Source organism: Polyodon spathula, chromosome 2 (assembly GCF_017654505.1).
Source record: "Polyodon spathula isolate WHYD16114869_AA chromosome 2, ASM1765450v1, whole genome shotgun sequence".
Classification (NCBI taxonomy): Eukaryota; Metazoa; Chordata; class Actinopteri; order Acipenseriformes; family Polyodontidae; genus Polyodon; species Polyodon spathula.
In genome coordinates this window covers 14,232,641-14,250,162 of record NC_054535.1, presented here as the reverse complement: position 1 = coordinate 14,250,162, position 17,522 = coordinate 14,232,641, and the positions used below count along the sequence as shown (strand labels likewise).

General features: G+C 36.0%; 2 protein-coding genes across 2 annotated transcripts; both read right to left on the bottom strand.

Moving 5' to 3' along the window:
- Positions 1-3,524: 3,524 nt before the first annotated feature.
- mgarpa (mitochondria localized glutamic acid rich protein a) lies at positions 3,525-15,097 on the bottom strand. Its single transcript, XM_041277180.1, has 5 exons — positions 13,396-15,097; positions 11,428-11,537; positions 10,880-10,985; positions 9,562-9,570; positions 3,525-5,698 (listed from the first exon to the last, which is right to left on the bottom strand). Exons 1-5 carry the CDS (start codon positions 13,469-13,471, stop codon positions 5,484-5,486), a joined length of 516 nt encoding a protein of 171 aa, XP_041133114.1. The 5' UTR covers positions 13,472-15,097; the 3' UTR covers positions 3,525-5,483.
- A 90-nt stretch (positions 15,098-15,187) lies between these two features.
- Positions 15,188-17,311, bottom strand: ndufc1 (NADH:ubiquinone oxidoreductase subunit C1). The gene is made up of 4 exons (XM_041277192.1): positions 17,178-17,311; positions 16,422-16,525; positions 15,631-15,707; positions 15,188-15,332 (listed from the first exon to the last, which is right to left on the bottom strand). Exons 1-3 carry the CDS (start codon positions 17,236-17,238, stop codon positions 15,648-15,650), a joined length of 225 nt encoding a protein of 74 aa, XP_041133126.1. The 5' UTR covers positions 17,239-17,311; the 3' UTR covers positions 15,188-15,332; positions 15,631-15,647.
- Between the last annotated feature and the right edge of the window lie 211 nt (positions 17,312-17,522).

Sequence of the window (17,522 nt, the reverse complement as noted above, 5' to 3'; positions counted from 1 at the left end):
TTCTCTATTAAATGTCATTTGCCATGTGTCTGCCCAGTTCTGAATCTTGTCTAGATCATTTTGAATGACCTTTGCTGCTGCAACAGTGTTTGCCACTCCTCCTACTTTTGTGTCGTCTGCAAATTTAACAAGTTTGCTTACTATACCAGAATCTAAATCATTAATGTAGATTAGGAATAGCAGAGGACCTAATACTGATCCCTGTGGTACACCGCTGGTTACCACACTCCATTCTGAGGTTTTTCCTCTAATCAGTACTTTCTGTTTTCTACATGTTAACCACTCCCTAATCCATGTACATGTGTTTCCTTGAATCCCAACTGCGTTCAGTTTGAGAATTAATCTTTTGTGCGGGACTTTGTCAAAAGCTTTCTGGAAATCTAAATAAACCATGTCATATGCTTTGCAATTATCCATTATGGATGTTGCATCCTCAAAAAAATCAAGCAAGTTAGTTAGGCACGATCTCCCTTTCCTAAAACCATGTTGACTGTCTCCCAGTACCCTGTTACCATATAGGTAATTTTCCATTTTGGATCTTATTATAGTTTCCATAAGTTTGCATATAATAGAAGTCAGGCTTACTGGTCTGTAGTTACCTGGTTCAGTTTTGTTTCCCTTTTTGTGGATCGGTATTACGTTTGCAATTTTCCAGTCTGTCGGTACCACCCCTGTGTCAAGAGACTGCTGCATGATCTTGGTTAGCGGTTTGTAAATTACTTCTTTCATTTCTTTGAGTACTACTGGGAGGATCTCATCCGGCCCAGGGGATTTGTTTATTTTAAGAGCTCCTAGTCCCTTTAACACTTCTGCCTCAGTTATGCTAAAGTTATTTAAAACTGGACAGGAACTGGATGACATGTGGGGCATGTTGTCAGTATCTTCCTTTGTAAAAACTTGTGAAAAGTAATCATTTAACATATTTGCTATTTTTTTTTCTTCATCTACGATTTTGCCATTTGTATCTCTTAAACATTTAATCTCCTCTTTGAATGTTCTCTTGCTGTTGTAATATTGGAAAAACATTTTGGAATTGGTTTTAGCTCCCTTAGCAATGTTCATTTCTATTTCTCTCTTGGCCTTTCTAACTTCCTTTTTGACTTGCGTTTGCAGTTCTGTGTACTCTTTCTGCGTACTTTCTTTTTGGTCCTTTTTAAATGCTCTGTAAAGTGCCTTTTTTCACTGAATATTTTTTTTAATTGATCTATTAAACCATTTTGGCAATTTAGTTTTACATTTAGATTTGTCTACTTTAGGGATATAATTGTTTTGTGCCTCTAGTACTACATTTTTGAAGAACAACCATCCTTCTTCTGTGGGTGTTTTCTCTATTTTACTCCAATCTACTTCTGTTAGTCTCTGTTTCATACCTTCATAGTTTGCTTTTCTAAAATTGTAAACCTTAGCTTTAGTCATTTCTTTTGGGGATTTAAAAAACACTTCAAATGAGACCATGTTGTGGTCTGAGTTTGCCAGTGGTTCTCTGACCTCTGTTTTAGTTATTCTATCTTCGTTATTTGAAAAGACTAAATCAAGGCATGCCTCCCCTCTAGTCGGTGCCTTGACAAATTGTGTTAGGAAGCAGTCATTTGTCATTTCCACCATTTCTATTTCATCCTTCGCGCTACCCACCGGGTTTTCCCATTTTATTTGGGGGAAGTTGAAATCCCCCATTAGTATGGCTTCTCCTTTGCTACACACATTTCTAATGTCATTGTATAACAGATTATTGTGCTCACCGTCTGAATCTGGCGGTCTATAGCATGCTCCTATTATTATGCCTTTTGAATTTTTGTCTGTTATTCTGACCCATATTGATTCGGTTTTATTTTCTTTGTCCAGGTTTAACACCTGGGCTTCAAGACTGTTTCTTATGTATAGCGCTACCCCTCCTCCTCTTCTGTCCTGCCTGTCTTTCCTATACAGTGTATACCCACAAATATTATATTCGTCCCCATCACTCTCAGACAACCAAGTTTCAGTAACACCTATCACATCATAGTTACCTGTTAGTGCAGTAGCTTCAAGTTCTAGAATTTTGTTTCTGATACTTCTAGCATTTAGATAAATACATTTAATGGTTGTCTTAACTGAGTTGTTGTTCTTGTTTTGATGCGGTCTCCCTTCTGTTTTTTTTTGTTGATTTCTCCCCCCTTCCTTTCTAGTTTAAATGCTTCTGAACCTGCTCGAGGATCTTTTCTCCGAGTAGACTAGTTCCCTTGTTATTTAAATGCAGTCCATCCCGTCTATACAGATAGTCCTCGTTGTAGAATGTGGTCCAATGATCAAGATAGGTGAAGCCTTCCCGTGTGCACCACGTCTTCAGCCATGCGTTTTGATTAATTATTTCCAGCTGTCCATATGGTCCTTTGCAAGGTGCGGGTAGTATACCAGAAAATACCACAGTTTTGGTTTTCTCTTTTAATTTCCTTCCTAGCTCTCTGAATTTGTTTTGCAGGGATTTTGGTCTGTCTCTTCCAATGTTGTTTGTACCGATGTGGACGACTACTACCGGGTCGTCTCCTGTTCGTTCTAGGAGCTTGTCCACGTTTTCAGTGATGTGCTTGACCGAGGCTCCCGGAAGGCAGCACACTGTTGTAGTAAAGGGGTCCAAACTGCGAATTGAACTTGCTGTGTTTCTCAATATGGAGTCCCCAACAATCATAACCTCCCTTCTTTTTGCTGTCTGGTCACCACTGTCAATAGGGTCCTGGATGTTGTTCCTTTCATTCTCTTGTTGTTGGTTCTGCTCATCAAAATTCTGAAGTGACTCAAATCTGTTGGTTGTTTTGATTTCTGGTGGTTGTGTTTGACGAAGTTTCTTTTTTTTCCTGCTTCTGCCTACCTGAACCCAGCTGTTCTGACCTTCTATCTCCCTGGTGGCTTTCAGTCTGTTAGGGGTGATGCAGACTTCCATGAATTGTGGGTGTGCCAGTTCCTCAAGATCCTGTTGCTGTCTCACTTCTTCCAGCTCCATTTCTAGCATACTTACTAGTTTATGCAAATCCTGGATCGCGCTGCACTTTACGCACACTTGGTTTAGCTCCGCTGGGTTTTCTCGGATTTCCCACATCAAGCAGGTGTCACAGATTACTGGCTTGAAGACCATGTTGAGGTTTTTTTTTTTTTTTAAGTTTAGTTTCTTCTGCAGCCGTCAACCTGTTTTCAAACTGCTTCGAAACTGCTCTGTACTTTTCCACGCCTGTACTTCTCCCACTCGCTGTCGCTTCCGCTGTACTTATATGCTGTTGGTCTGAACCTCATGATTCTGGACCAGCAATGCTGTGAGCAAAAACTCCCTTGCTTTCAAGGCCTGGTCACCTGGGAACTTATAAGGCTGTGGAAGCTGTGGCACTAAACAGATGCCAGTGAAATTACTTTGTATTTAATCGTTGCGTAAAATTTATAGTTGTGGGACACTGCATTTTTATTTTTAGCTCCTTAATACAAGTGTAATTATGGTACCAAAGCACCACTCTCATTCTAAATGGTTACTGGATCCAATTATTCAATAATAATGGAGGCATGCATTGCAGTGTTTAATGAGATGACAGTTAACAGTCAATGTGTTAGTGAAGTTTTTAAATGTTGCTTACACAATAAACATCATTACAACACACCAGTGCTTGAAAACACATGCTCAATAAGTAGGTTCCCAACTTCCATAGCAACAGGCATAAAGGGAATGGGGGGTGGGGGGGGTGGGGATTTAACAAACTCTAGTAAACTGAACAGTAAAAGCATGCATTTTGCCTTTTGCTGCCTGCTTCAACTGAACTCCTCATTGGCTAAAATAAAAACCACTTCAGCAAGTAGATATTTCATTTGCTTTGTATTATTATGCAATATGTGTGCAGATGGTAAAAGTTTGGTTGCAAACCTTTGATTTAGGCTTTGGTGAGAAAAATACAACTCTATAGAAGAAAAGATGTGTCTACTTCCTGGTTCCTGACAATGCAATGTGTTGTAGTTGAAATTCACACAAATTTCATGATTTTCTACTGTGTATTTACTATACACCAAGATGACCTAGAATACTTGCATATCCTGAACATGGGGACCAGCAATAATGTTAATAATGATAATACTGTAATAAAATGGACTAGCATTGGTTAGCACTCCTTAAAACATTCGGGGTACAGGTTTGCCGTCATTATCGTACCCATAGCTTTGAAACACACCCATGAAATTGTTAATTACACTAAACATTCATTTGCTGGAAACATTTATTTTTAAAAATTTTTAAATGAAAACTTTGTTTTTTAGCATTGTTACAGTCATAGTAAATAGAAGCTGAAAACAGTTTGTTATGTGACAACTTGTAGTTACTTTTCTAGATAACTGTTCTATAACATTTAAAAACTTCAATTTACTATTAAAACAAACTTTTTTCTTCAAAACCTGTGCATTTAAAAACAGAATTGCACCAGTTACAGTACCAAATGGAAGGTTTTAAGTCCAACGGAATCAAATTATTTAATCATTTAGTTTATATGGAATGCTTAAAAAGGTGCATTCTCTTAAAAACAATTACTACACGTAGAACTCATAAAAGACTTACCTACCTGCCAAATACCACAATCAAATCGTATTTAATAAATAATTGTCCATGAAGTTATTTTTATTGACTGTATTATAATGCAATTTTGGGTTGGCATTTAACATATAATCTTTCTTGCAGATTAAAAATGCTTTTTCTTTAAAAATTCATCAGATTTTTATTTTTAAACTTAATTTAAACATGTGAACACAAAGGTATATACATATACTGTATAACATGACTGTCTTGTGAAGGACTATTGTACTGTAATATTATAGAAAGTTAATTTGTCTTGTGACATGTACACTTAATATTGTGACAATGATACTTGCATTATGCGTGTGGGAATACCTGTAGTATAAGAATTCTGAACACTAAGAATTATTGATAAATTAGCATTACATCAAAATGAACTTCTTTAAAATGATTAACTGTTAAACATATCAAAAATGTTTGTCTGTCTGTCCTATACTTTAGGGTATGCATTCAAAGCAAGATCAAATTGTTAGACTTTGTAACTTTAAAGTAATCTCTAGCAGATAAGCAGAACTTTGTCTACCATTAACTGGGTTACAAGGTGAAACATATTAAAACAGTTATCTAGCATGAATATACAGATAAAATACAGGGAAATGTAAACAGTTTACAAATATGCAAAAGCAGTAGGGTTTAGGAAAAGTAGTATTCAGGGAGGCTGGTTTTAATACTGGTTTTGGCAACACTTTACAATAAATAATTATTGAACCAATCGGTTAATATCACCCTCTCAGAGCCAGAATAACATATTACCTGTATAATGCCTCTGGGAAAGGGAGACATGTAGAATTTATCATGAACTGAAAATAGGAAATCATAGGGAATTGCGTGTGAATTCATGGCACTCACTGTAAAATGTTGCCCAGTTTTGTTTGGTCAATTGTTTTATAAAGAGACTTGATTTGAATTAACCTTGGGCTGGGGCAGCCTCTACGGGAGCAGGTCCCTGAGTTTCTTCCACCAGTGAGATTTCTTCCTCAGCTGTAGGTGTGTCAGCTAACCCAGCCTCTGTGGACTCTGCAGGGCTTGGGGACTCAGCCGAGGCCTCAGCTAGTGCCTCCTCCAGGGCCTCTGCTACTGTAGCCTCTTCAGCAGCCTCTGCCTCTCCAGAGTCCTCAGACTCTAGCATTGCATTGAATATAACAACAGAGTTACAAATCAGAAATTTAAAAAAGGAGATAGTAATCATCCAACCTCCCCTGCTATGATTCTGTGTCTTGTTTAAAATATAAATTTTTAATCATTAGACATATATATATATATATATATATATATATATATATATATATATATATATATAATAATATATATATATAATATATATATATATATAATATATCTTTTAATTTTTGTTCTCACTATTGCTACCTCATTGCATTTTGTTTTTAAGAGACAATCACTTTTTAAAAAAATATATATAAAACCTAGAATTTGAAAGTGCAAAAATCCGGTCCCCCCCCCCCCCCATTTATGAATATTTAAACTAAGACTTACTAAAGTAAACAGAATACAGCTATTTTAACTGTTTAGAATTAACAAGAAATTGAATGAAAGCATTCAATCAACTGCACTGTTGTTTAAAAAGCTGCTGCAAAGTGCACGAATGGCAGAAAAGCTTAGTTGTGAGATCACATCAGTGCAGAGTGGTTGCAGCAGCAATTCTTAACTAAGGTGATAGAAATACTGATTTACTTACTGTTATAAACATTACTTGAGTAGAGTCTGTGCTAGACAGTAAGCAACATCTGCCATTAAATCAAAAGCATGCAAAGGAAATGTTAAAAATAATAATAATAATTCAGAAGTGCACAGCAAACTAATATAGCGTGCAGTTGGGATACATTTGGAAATCCAGAAAAGGAAACCAGAAGGAAAAAAAATAGGCCAGACATGGCACACAAACATCAAGAAGCAGAAAGAGATCAGTTTCCATCAGTTCTGAGCTATCAGGAGCGCCAAACCTTCAAGTCTAATAACGCATCAAGAAACACAGTTGCAGTCTGTGCGGTTTATTGTACTGATTTTAGATAACTAAACAAGGTTCACATAAGGACAAGGGCCAACATTGGCATGTTAAGACAATGTTTTGTTTTCCAGTAACAGATAACCTTAAGCATGACAAATAAATACATAAATAAATAAATAAATGTACATTTTCTTTAATGATGAGGTGACTTGATGCCAACTGTAAAAACAAGAAAATATTATTCAGAAAATAACCCTAGCTTGAATGAGAATTAGTATTCTATTCTATATATATATATATATATATATATATATATATATATATATATATATATACACACAGTGTCCTGTGAAAAAGTATTTGCCCCCTGTCTGATTTTCTGCATTTTTGCATATTTTTCACATTGAATTTGGTCAGATTTTTTTGTGGGTTGTAGTAGTATATAGAGGGAATCTGAGAGAAAAAAAATGACACCAAAGTTTGGTGCTTCTTTCATTTGTTTGGTGTGCAAGGTAATCAAACATGCAATCTTCAGGTCTGAAAATGTTATTGCCCCCCCTAGTTAACTCAACCCAATTAAAGGGATCATTAGGGTCAGATGTTTGAATACTTTGGTTAACAATCAGACCTAATTTGGGCCAGCCCTGCCCAATATAAATCTAACTAACTTTGGCCCTTACCATCAGAGTAAAGTTGTCAGCACACAGGTTCTAGAGGCACATCATGCCATGATTAAAAGAAATTCCTGAAGACCTCTGGAAAAAAAGTTGTTGATGCCTATCAGTCTGGAAAGGGTTACAAAGCCATTTCTAAGGCACTGGGGCTCCACCAAACCACAGTCAGAGCCATATTGTCCAAATGGAGAAAGTTTGGGACAGTAGTGAATCTTCCCAGGAGTGGCTCACTCACCTCGGATAATGTTAGTGTTCATGACTCCACCATCAGAAAGACACTGGTCAAAAATGGGATTCATGGCAGAGCAGCAAGGCGGAAACCACTGCTCACTAAGAAGAACATGAATGCTCGTCTCAAGTTTGCCAAAAAGCACCTGGATGATCCTCAAGAGTTCTGGAACAATGTTCTATGGACAGACGAGTCAAAAGTGGAACTTTTTGGCCAACATGGGCTCCTTTATGTCTGGCGAAAACCAAACACTGCATTCCACAGTAAGAACCTCATACCAACAGTCAAGCATGGTGGTGACAGTGTCATGATTTGGGGATGCTTTGCTGCATCAGGACCTGGACGACTTGCCATTATTGAAGGAACCATGAATTCTGCTCTGTATCAGAGAATTCTACAGGCGAACGTCAGGCCATCCGTCCGTGAGCTGATGCTGAAGCGGAGCTGGGTCATGCAGCAAGACAATGATCCGAAACAAACAAGCAAGTCTACATCAGAATGGTAGCAAGAACAAGAAATTTTAAGTTTTGGAATGGCATAGTCAAATTCCAGACCTAAACCCCATTGAGATGTTGTGGGAGGATCTGAAACGGGCAGTTTATGCTCAAAAACCCATAAATGTCACTGAATTGAAGCAGTTCTGCATGCAGGTGTGGGACAAAATTCCTCCACGGCGCTGTAAGAGACTTATCAATAACTACAGGAAGCATTTGGTTGCAGTTATTGCTGCTAAAGGTAGCGTAACCAGTTATTGAGTCTAAGGGGTGATTACTTTTTCACACGGGGGCATTGGGTGTTGCATAACTTTCTTTAATAAATAAATAAGTATAAACATTTTGTGTCATTTGTTCACTCAGGGTCCCTTTTATCTAAAATTAGATATTGGTTGAAGATCTGATAACATTCGGTATCAGAAATATGCAAAAATGCAGAACATCAGACAGGGGGCAAATACTTTTTCACGACATTGTAGATACAATAAAACCAACAGAGTTATTTCACACTATAAGCAACAAAAACGGGGTATCTTACATGAATTTTAACTCAACATGCTCACTATTGCCGTTTGAAAACGAAGACATTTGTTGACAAGAAACCCTCCTAGCTTTCCTAATACAAGAAGTGGGTATGGTTATTCTTTAGGGATATGCATTATTAGCAGTCCATAAGGATTTACACTAGAGCGCTGACCCTCTTTTAATGAGTTAACTTGTCAGTTTGGACTGGTGTATGGTATCCAGTGACACAGGCAAGGAGACAGACAGAAGGAAAAAACAAACAGTGCTCTTGTTGTCAGTACAGGTTCTGTTAGTCTACAGGATCGAACCCCATTCTGATAAAGGTGGTCGTGTTTGCTGAGTCGTTTCATGACCATTTCTCCACATTCTAAAAGTATTAGCAAACGCTATTTAAATTAATAAACTCACGGACTGGTCGGGATAGTAATATAATTTGTTTTTATTTTAAGCTAACTTTAAAGATACTGATGTTGTGTTCTGGTTTGCTGAATTTCCCAGATTAGGCTCTGTTTTTTACTGCGAGTTTCGTGTTGTGTCTGCAGTAACACGGTACATCGACACATACTGTCAGACAGGCAAGGAACACCTACATCCATCAGAATAATGAGCAAACATATGCAGCTAATGTGTAGCAAAACATACCAACTTTACCTTTTTTACAAAGCATTCATTTAGAATATCACTTTAAATGACAGATTCGTTTTTAAACAGATTAATTACATTTATCACTCGACCTTTTAGTTTTAAACTTAAAAATCAAGTCAACTAGTATTGTGGAAAGAAACGAAGGGTGTTCATAAAGCATTATAAGGTTTCTAGCGAATGAATGACCTACCACTGTTAATCAGAATAGGGTTATGAATATCTAAATGCTTAGTTGTGCAGGTGCATCAAACTCTATAAAGCCCCATTTTAAATTAGCAGAGAAGCAGTAAGCACACATTTTAAGTAAGGACAATTCGTTGCATAAATTTACCACTTGCATTTCAAAGGGACTACCTTTAAACTGAATGTCTTAAGTGAAGTTAAACCGCATGCAATATATTGATCAGTGGTGCTCAATAATAACAAAACAATCAAATACTGTGGGTACTTACCATCTTCCTCTGTAAGAAAAAAAGAACGAGGAAAATAATTGGTAAGTATGAAAAAATTAAACGGTAATTTTTGTGCACGGAATGAAACAGTAATTACAAGTGCGATCAATCTCACCCGATAGTTAATTCATTGTATAATACTGTATACTGTATGTGCATTTAACAGTAGGGTCATGTAGCACAGCAGGTTTGTTCACTTGCCTCTCAAATCCTATATGGTTATTGGCCAATAAACATACAGGATTGTGATCTCCAGGTTTATAATTGACATGGCAAAATCACCTCACACGTAACGCTCTCCAGCTGGCAGAGAGGAGAATCAAGGTGATTGGAGATAAATCCAAAACAGAATTAACTCATTTGCTTCTTGAAGTCGAATGCAACCTGCTGAATAATGTTACGTTAACATATTGAATTATGTTCCGTTTTTCCTAAAATTCAAGGTAATGCAAAACTTTTGGCCATAGATGTAGATTTGTAATTAGAGGAAACAGGAATGATTTGTTTCTGATATCCTCAATAACATTTGTCAAGTAATGCTTAATGTCCATTAATGTCTCCAGTCTGACTTCTTGTTTTCTAAATATCTTCGTATAGGTAAAACAAAGAGCAGTTGCTTTTTGCTGTAGTTCCATATGGCTTTCACCTTTGTGTCTGTTGTACATAGGCTGCAGTTAGTTCTGGGAGTGATCCCTAGGAATCTTGAAAGCCTGCGCCAGAGAGATTATTTGATCTCTGCCATTCCAGACCACTAGTTCAAAGACAGAAATTGACAGGATAATCTCATTTAGCAATTCTACTGTGCAAGCCAATTTATCACACCTAACTAGGTTTCAAAATGTTTTTTTTTTTTTTTTTTTTTTATTATTGTTGCATTCCTTCCTCATTGGAGCTTTCTCTGTCACTTGGTGCTTCTTAAACAAGCAAAGACAGTCATTTTCAATTTCTATTGTAACTCATCCAGCAAGGAGCAGGCAGTTTTCTAGTATAATTTCACACAGTTTCAAATACAATCCCAGCAAAACCTTCAAACACGTGAACCAAGCCCCTCAGGCTGAGCTCTGCCTCTCCTTCAGCAGGATACAGTTTTGTACTTTACTACTGACTTGTTTCATTTCTGTAAAACAGTTCTATAATACATTTCCACAGGCAATACATGAACATGTGAAACGTCACAAAAAATCATGATTAATCTGAAATTAATATTGCAGGAATATGTTATTTGTGTGTTTGACCAGACCACTACACAGCACTGGGCGCTCTGATATTGAGCTCTGCATGGATGAGTAGTATTAAAGGTGAATGATGCTGGACTTACTGTTTGATGACCATGGCTTTGGTGTCCATTCTGACTTTGGTCTGCTGTTGATCTCTGTGACTCTGTCCCGGTACCTGGCCAAGTCAGTAGTTAGAGTCTTGTAGACCTTTGTAAAAACACAAGTGTTAGTTAGGGAGTGCTTTTTAGAGTACAATTAACCCACTGCACCCTATAAATGTAATTTTGACACATTTCAAGCCAATCAGATGTCATTACTAAAAAAAGTTGGTCACCATGACCGACATTCATTGTAGAAAATGAAAATCTCAGGATTACAAGCGTGTAAAATTCAAGCCAATAAATAGCTTTTGGTCTCAAAGATCCAGGGACCACAAGGTCACAAAACCAAGAAAGTTATACAAAACAGATGTGTACCAAATGTACAGCTAATACCTCAAAACATTTGTTCTCGAAGCAAAAGAGAACGCTATATTTAAATATGAAGATAAAAGATAAGATGCAGATATGCAGGAAAACAACAACAATACAATGGCCTTCATCATACCATAACAAATGGACATGCATATTTTAAAGTATATCATGCTTACATAATACCCTGCGCCAGCAAACGACCCACCACAGAGGACGATGTACATCAGATTATCCCCTGCTGAGCCTGGAGCAGCACCAGAGGACATCTGCCGCACAGGGGCTGCTGCTGCACGGAGAAAAGGGACAGACTTATCTGGAATCCTGGGTGTGCACACATGTAATCCCTTTCAAAACTGTGTAGTTCATGGACTTGTTCATGTCAATTGTGATCAAAATGTGAATGTTTACTATATCAGGTGGTGAAAGTCACCTTTGAGGATATCTGAAAGCAAGCTACACTGTCTCGACACAAAAGGACAATAAAACAAGAAGCCTGAGCAAACCTCTGTAGGGCTTTCTGATATTTTAGGCCAAGATTTCTCAAGGCACCTTTTTCAGACTTAAATCCTAAAATAAACATCTACTTTTAAACCTCAGACATGGTTAATAGAATTAACTTTACCATTAAACTGCAATATCTTTAATACACACAAATAAGTATGTTATCATTGTAATTATTATTATTATAGTATTAATAATTTTACCAAACTGAACAGCAGCTATCTGGGTTTTATTATGATTGAGAAACAGGTGTTTTTGGAAAAGCAATTCAAACAAGCACCCAATTGTACACTTGCATCAGCTTGTACTTGCACTGAACTGCTCCATACTCTGCGTATTCTACCACTGCTCTTAATTAGAACTACTTTCTGTGTCTTGTACTTGATTTTACTGTTATAGGTATCCCTATTCACGTTTTTTGTGATTGCTCTTATTTGAAATCATTCTCATTCATTTATTGTACTTACAACGTCCTCTTAATGGACTTTACCCGTGTAAGCAGATATTTTTACTACAAGATAACTGTTTTTGGTCGAACTTGCTCTTAATTGTAATTATTTACTGTACTCTCTATTTTTGCTCTTATTTGCGTAATATGACACTCCTGCTGTGATAATGTGATATTTTATAACAATTATAAGTCGCCTCTGGATAAGGGCGCTAAGAAATAATAATTAATATATGCTAAGAATAATAATAATAATAATAATAATAATAATTAATAATAATATTATTATTATTATTACTATTAAGTAATGCCCTATTACAAGAGGCAGATGTGATCCTTTGCAACACAAAACCCTTATTTTCTGTGATCATTTAGTGGTTGTTGTTTATTATTTGATTTGTTTTAATAATTAAGTCTAGGGGTATTTAATACATTGGCTTGGGTTTGTCTGGCTAATGCCACTGCTAATAATAACCTTTGATAATTAGAAAACAAAGTTTTGTAAGCTGTGCCTACAGTACTCCTTTTAACCTATAACCTACCTAAACGTACGGTCATTTTGTTTTTTAAACAAAATATCTATACACTGCCACGACAAAATATTTATACACTGGTATGGTTCTTTTGAAGCTTAAACACATACACTTATCAGGCTGAAGACAAAATACGAAATACTAAATTGTATGCATCTGGTTTTACAAACCCTGGAGTTCAGATGACATAGTGGCACGCTATCAATCCTATTAGAGCTGATTTGTTTAATCCAGTTCTTATTTTATAAAACTTGGTCAAATTTGTACGACATAAAAAATAAATTATTAATAATATTAATAATACTAATAATAATAATAATAATAATAATAATAATTCGTTTTTATTTGTTTAAGATTAAAACATATTTTACATAATCTACACCCCCTTAACGCATTGTATAACAACGGTTGCTTTAGGACTATCAACAACCCAGTCACTTGTTTGTATTAGTTATGATATTTTAGAACTATCTTTACTGGGAGAGAAAAAAAAAAAAAAACTATGCATGATTTAATGCGTGTTACTTGCATTCCAATTTAAATGAGTTTATACTAGTGTTATGTTAGTCAAATTTAGTAAAATGTGTGGTTTAAAAAAAAAAAATAATAATAATATTTACATTTTTAAAACCAACACTGCTGGAAATAGGAAACAAACTTACCATTTTTGGCAAACCTTGTGGTGCAACTCCGTGCCAGCGGAGCAAATTTTCGCCAAGCACCCCTGCAGATATACATTATGGTAGAAATGAACAATTCGCTTGCAAAACAGTAGTGAAGTACACAGTCTGTGCACTGGCTTAGCGGAGAATGCCTTGCTGCCTGTCAGCAAAAGAGCTATAGAGAATCGATTGCGCAAACTCAAAGTCCAGCGTAAACGTCATAGCTACAGGGAACAGGTGATTCAAACGCGTGGTTAAACAGTAATCTGACTGAGCTGAAGGTTATTAACATTGCTGGCTTAATTTCTCCTTCGATGGGATTTCTCACTGGAGGAAACACATACATACACACACACATATATATCGGTACACAGGTTCTTAACAGCATTGCATATGAACTAGCTTAGTTTTTAAAAGAATGCTTTAAAGTCATTTCAATTGTTTTTATTAATGAAATAGTTTCAGGTTGTTTATTACTGCACATTTCACTATGTAATTACAAAAAAAGCAATGTACCGATTCATCCAGTTGTATTTTTAATCTGTACATAAATGTAATGCAGTTAGTAAGAATTGATACAGCTAAAAAGGGAAAGTTTGCCATATAGATACACCCATACATGCCCACAATATCATCTTATCAATGTTTATGTGCATCAAGAATTTATGGGATTCACATATCCTGCACCTGCGGGGTTTGTTTTTTCACAACTTGTTATAGTCTGTTAGTTTCCTTGCCTCACACTATGTGAGTAGGAACAGAGGATATCAGTCTCTTCAGGGTGGTAACAAAAGGCAGTAAGCTCCAGACTTGCAGGCAATTCAGTTTCCAATACAGAGACCAGTAGATCACCTCCAGGCTGCCTGACTGTCCTATATAGGAAAGCGTATTATCTTTTCTTTATGTATGCTTATGGTTTAATATAATATTGTTATAGTAGAAGTAAATAATAAAGACTGTCCACTTTGCACCATTGTGTGACGTGTTGTTTACTATCTATCACCTTCAGGCAAAACCCTTGAAATCTTATACTCTTAGCATAATAACTTGAGCTAAACAATATGAATTAGTTTAATTAAAATTGAATAAGCAGCTCTTCAGATATACATCTTGCCTGTCATGCACTTCCATTTGCTTTGTAGGCATCACATATGGCGTTATCAAAGAAACACTTGTACAGCAAACGTGTACAATACTTTCATTTTGAGCTCGGTCTGCAAGCCTTAGTTTAAAATCTATTTAACGTCCTCTTTCCTATAATTAGCTAACCTGCTGCTTCACCTTATGACCGAGATGTCAGAAAACAAGTCTCTCAACCATCAGATTTCTCCATTAATGTCAGAAGTATGGTAAACAGTTTATCCTTAGTTCACATCTTAAGCAAAACAAACAAAAAAATAATAATATTCAAATTGGTGAGTTTTTTTTTTTAAATCTATAAAACAAAGTTTCCTATCCATTAAACTGTTCCACTGTTTACAACAGTTTTATATTAACAATATCGTATTTGATATTTAGATACCAATTGAAAATAAAAACTTGCTTTAAATAACTCATGAGGCTTTGCGAATACTGAATTTATGAAGTAAACATGATGAACCCCTTTCATCCCCAAGTAAAGAAAACCATGAGAAAGATTATATATAGATATATCTGTTGGTCTTTTTGTATAATTTGTACATGATTTATTTATTTAAAAAATTCACAAGCACCCCCTGCTGAAACTAGTAAAGATTTAGCTCAGGCTATAAACAAGATTGTGAAGTGAGGACAGATTGTTCCAAATACAATATAACATTTAATACAAATACTTTATTGATTACATCCTGACTGACTCAAGGGCAGGAATGAAACATGAAATACATTATGCAAATCTTCATCAGAAACAACGCAGTGGTTGACCAGTTCTGCTTCTTGAAAGCATCTTGGAAAATAATCTGTAAAAAACACAATGAATTCTAATGTAGTTTGAATAATCCCAAAGGGTTACTTTCATTCAGCAGTAAGTAATATGTGGGTCCTCAGGATTACAGGACACACATTTTTGTTTCATCTGCACTTTTCAAATTGCAATGCTATGCAAATGTTACCTTTGTCTTGATCTCTCCAGACCACAGGGAAGAAATAAAGCAGCCTGGTGTTTACATTACCTTACATCGTGTTAATCAGGGTCTATGAAACCAAGTATAAAAAGTATTTTAATGTGTGCTAGGCTAGGAGGTGAATCTTACTTACTATTGAACCTGGGGTCATTACTGCAGTCCATTTCGTGTTTTGTATTCTTGAACATCATCACTGTGTTGCTTGAACAGCTAGAGAAATTTAAGAAGTTCAAAATGCACAAGCAATTTGTTAAAAAAAAAAAAAAAAAAATCAAATTACAAACAGAGTTATATTATAAACGACCCCATTCACTAATGTTAAAATTAGGTTGAGATACTTTTACATTTTTCAAGAGGGTGTCAAAAATTGGCCAAACAAATTGTACATTTTCAATATTTGGGTATCCTACATTAATTTAAAAGTATAAACCACTACCAATATACCATAAAAGATGAGGTTGCTGTACACATTAAATAATATTACTTCATTACTAAAGTTTTCTGACAGGTACTAACACCAGCTATTCCACTAGTAAAATGTCTGCTTCAAAAAGAAAAAAAAGAAACTCTATAATATGGGATTAAAACATGGCAAATGGAAAGACAGAAATAGTGAAAGCCATGTTTTTCTTATTTCATTATCTTCCACTCTTGATTACTATATTGTGCAATGCTTCTAAAATCCCTGGTGTACAAAATAAATACCAATAATTAAAAAACAACTTGAAACGTGAATTCCATTCCAAACCTCACAACACCCTCCACCTTATTACAGCTGCTTAACCCCTTCCTGCCCTTGGTGTTACAAACCTCAAAATGCTAATTTGTCTGGATTTACTAAACTAGACTAGGGGAGAGTACACTGGTAATTATATTAATTCACCCATCCAGTGTGTGAAACAGGTGCTATAAACAAAAGCATACCAGAGCCCAGAGAGCTGCAGTGCTTCCTAATGCCAGCCCCACTCGAAGCCAGTTGGGGGTTGTGTTGTCCGGCTTTCTTGCAGTGAAGGCAGAACGTGTCAGTGCTGAAAAGACACATTTATTTGCATTTTCTTAAAATGTACAGTTTAGACCTTTTTTTTACAAATACTTTTAAACATACATGCAATCTTGTAACAAACTTATTCTCAAATATATAACTTACATTTGTCACTGTAGTCTTTCGTGACTTGGCAAGATTTCAACGATAGAGCTGTAGACATGAACCTGGACTTGCATCAACTTAGTATTTTCTATTAAGCGTATACTGTCATCTTTAAACTGGTATCCGCAGTTGAAATTTTATAGTTTTTCAGAAGTTGCATTTTTCAAGACAGCTGCGGCCAACAGAGGTTACTGACAATGCTTAAAAAATATATATAACCTGTCTTGTGTAACAACCTCACCTTTTTGAACCGGTATAATTGTATCTATGCGCCTAATTATTGTTCTAAAAAGTCTAAGGGTGTGTCGAGCCCATGAATACATTAAAGCGTCATAAATAAGGACATTTCAAATAATTTGGTCTTTCTGTATCACACAAGCATACCTCAACCTGAATGATATTGGCGATACAGTAAGGTCAGATCTGGGCCCGTAACAAATAACCCGCAGCAGATAAAGAAAAGTCTGGCAGGCATTAATCAGTACAAGTACTAGACGATGTAAAAAGGAAATATAGAATTATTCCGTACTTACTCTTGCTGACCAACGCTGAGCGGAATAACAACCGATTTAAAGTCATGATCTCTGTGATCATAAATTTCACCAACGCTGGCCCCACAGAGAAACAATCGACGCTCGATTGATAGAATAAATGTAGGCAGAAGTAGTGATCACAGATCAACTGATTCTACAGGGAAGTCGTCTTGTGTTGATTGTGGTCCGTGTTCAAATGGCAAGCCGTTTTAACACGTACTACGCAATTTCTGATATACATTATTATATTAGTGATATCAACAATTCTCAGTATTGTTTTATATCAGAAGTAGAATTGCTGATATCTGAAATCGATTATGAAATGCTAAATTGTAGAATTTTTCG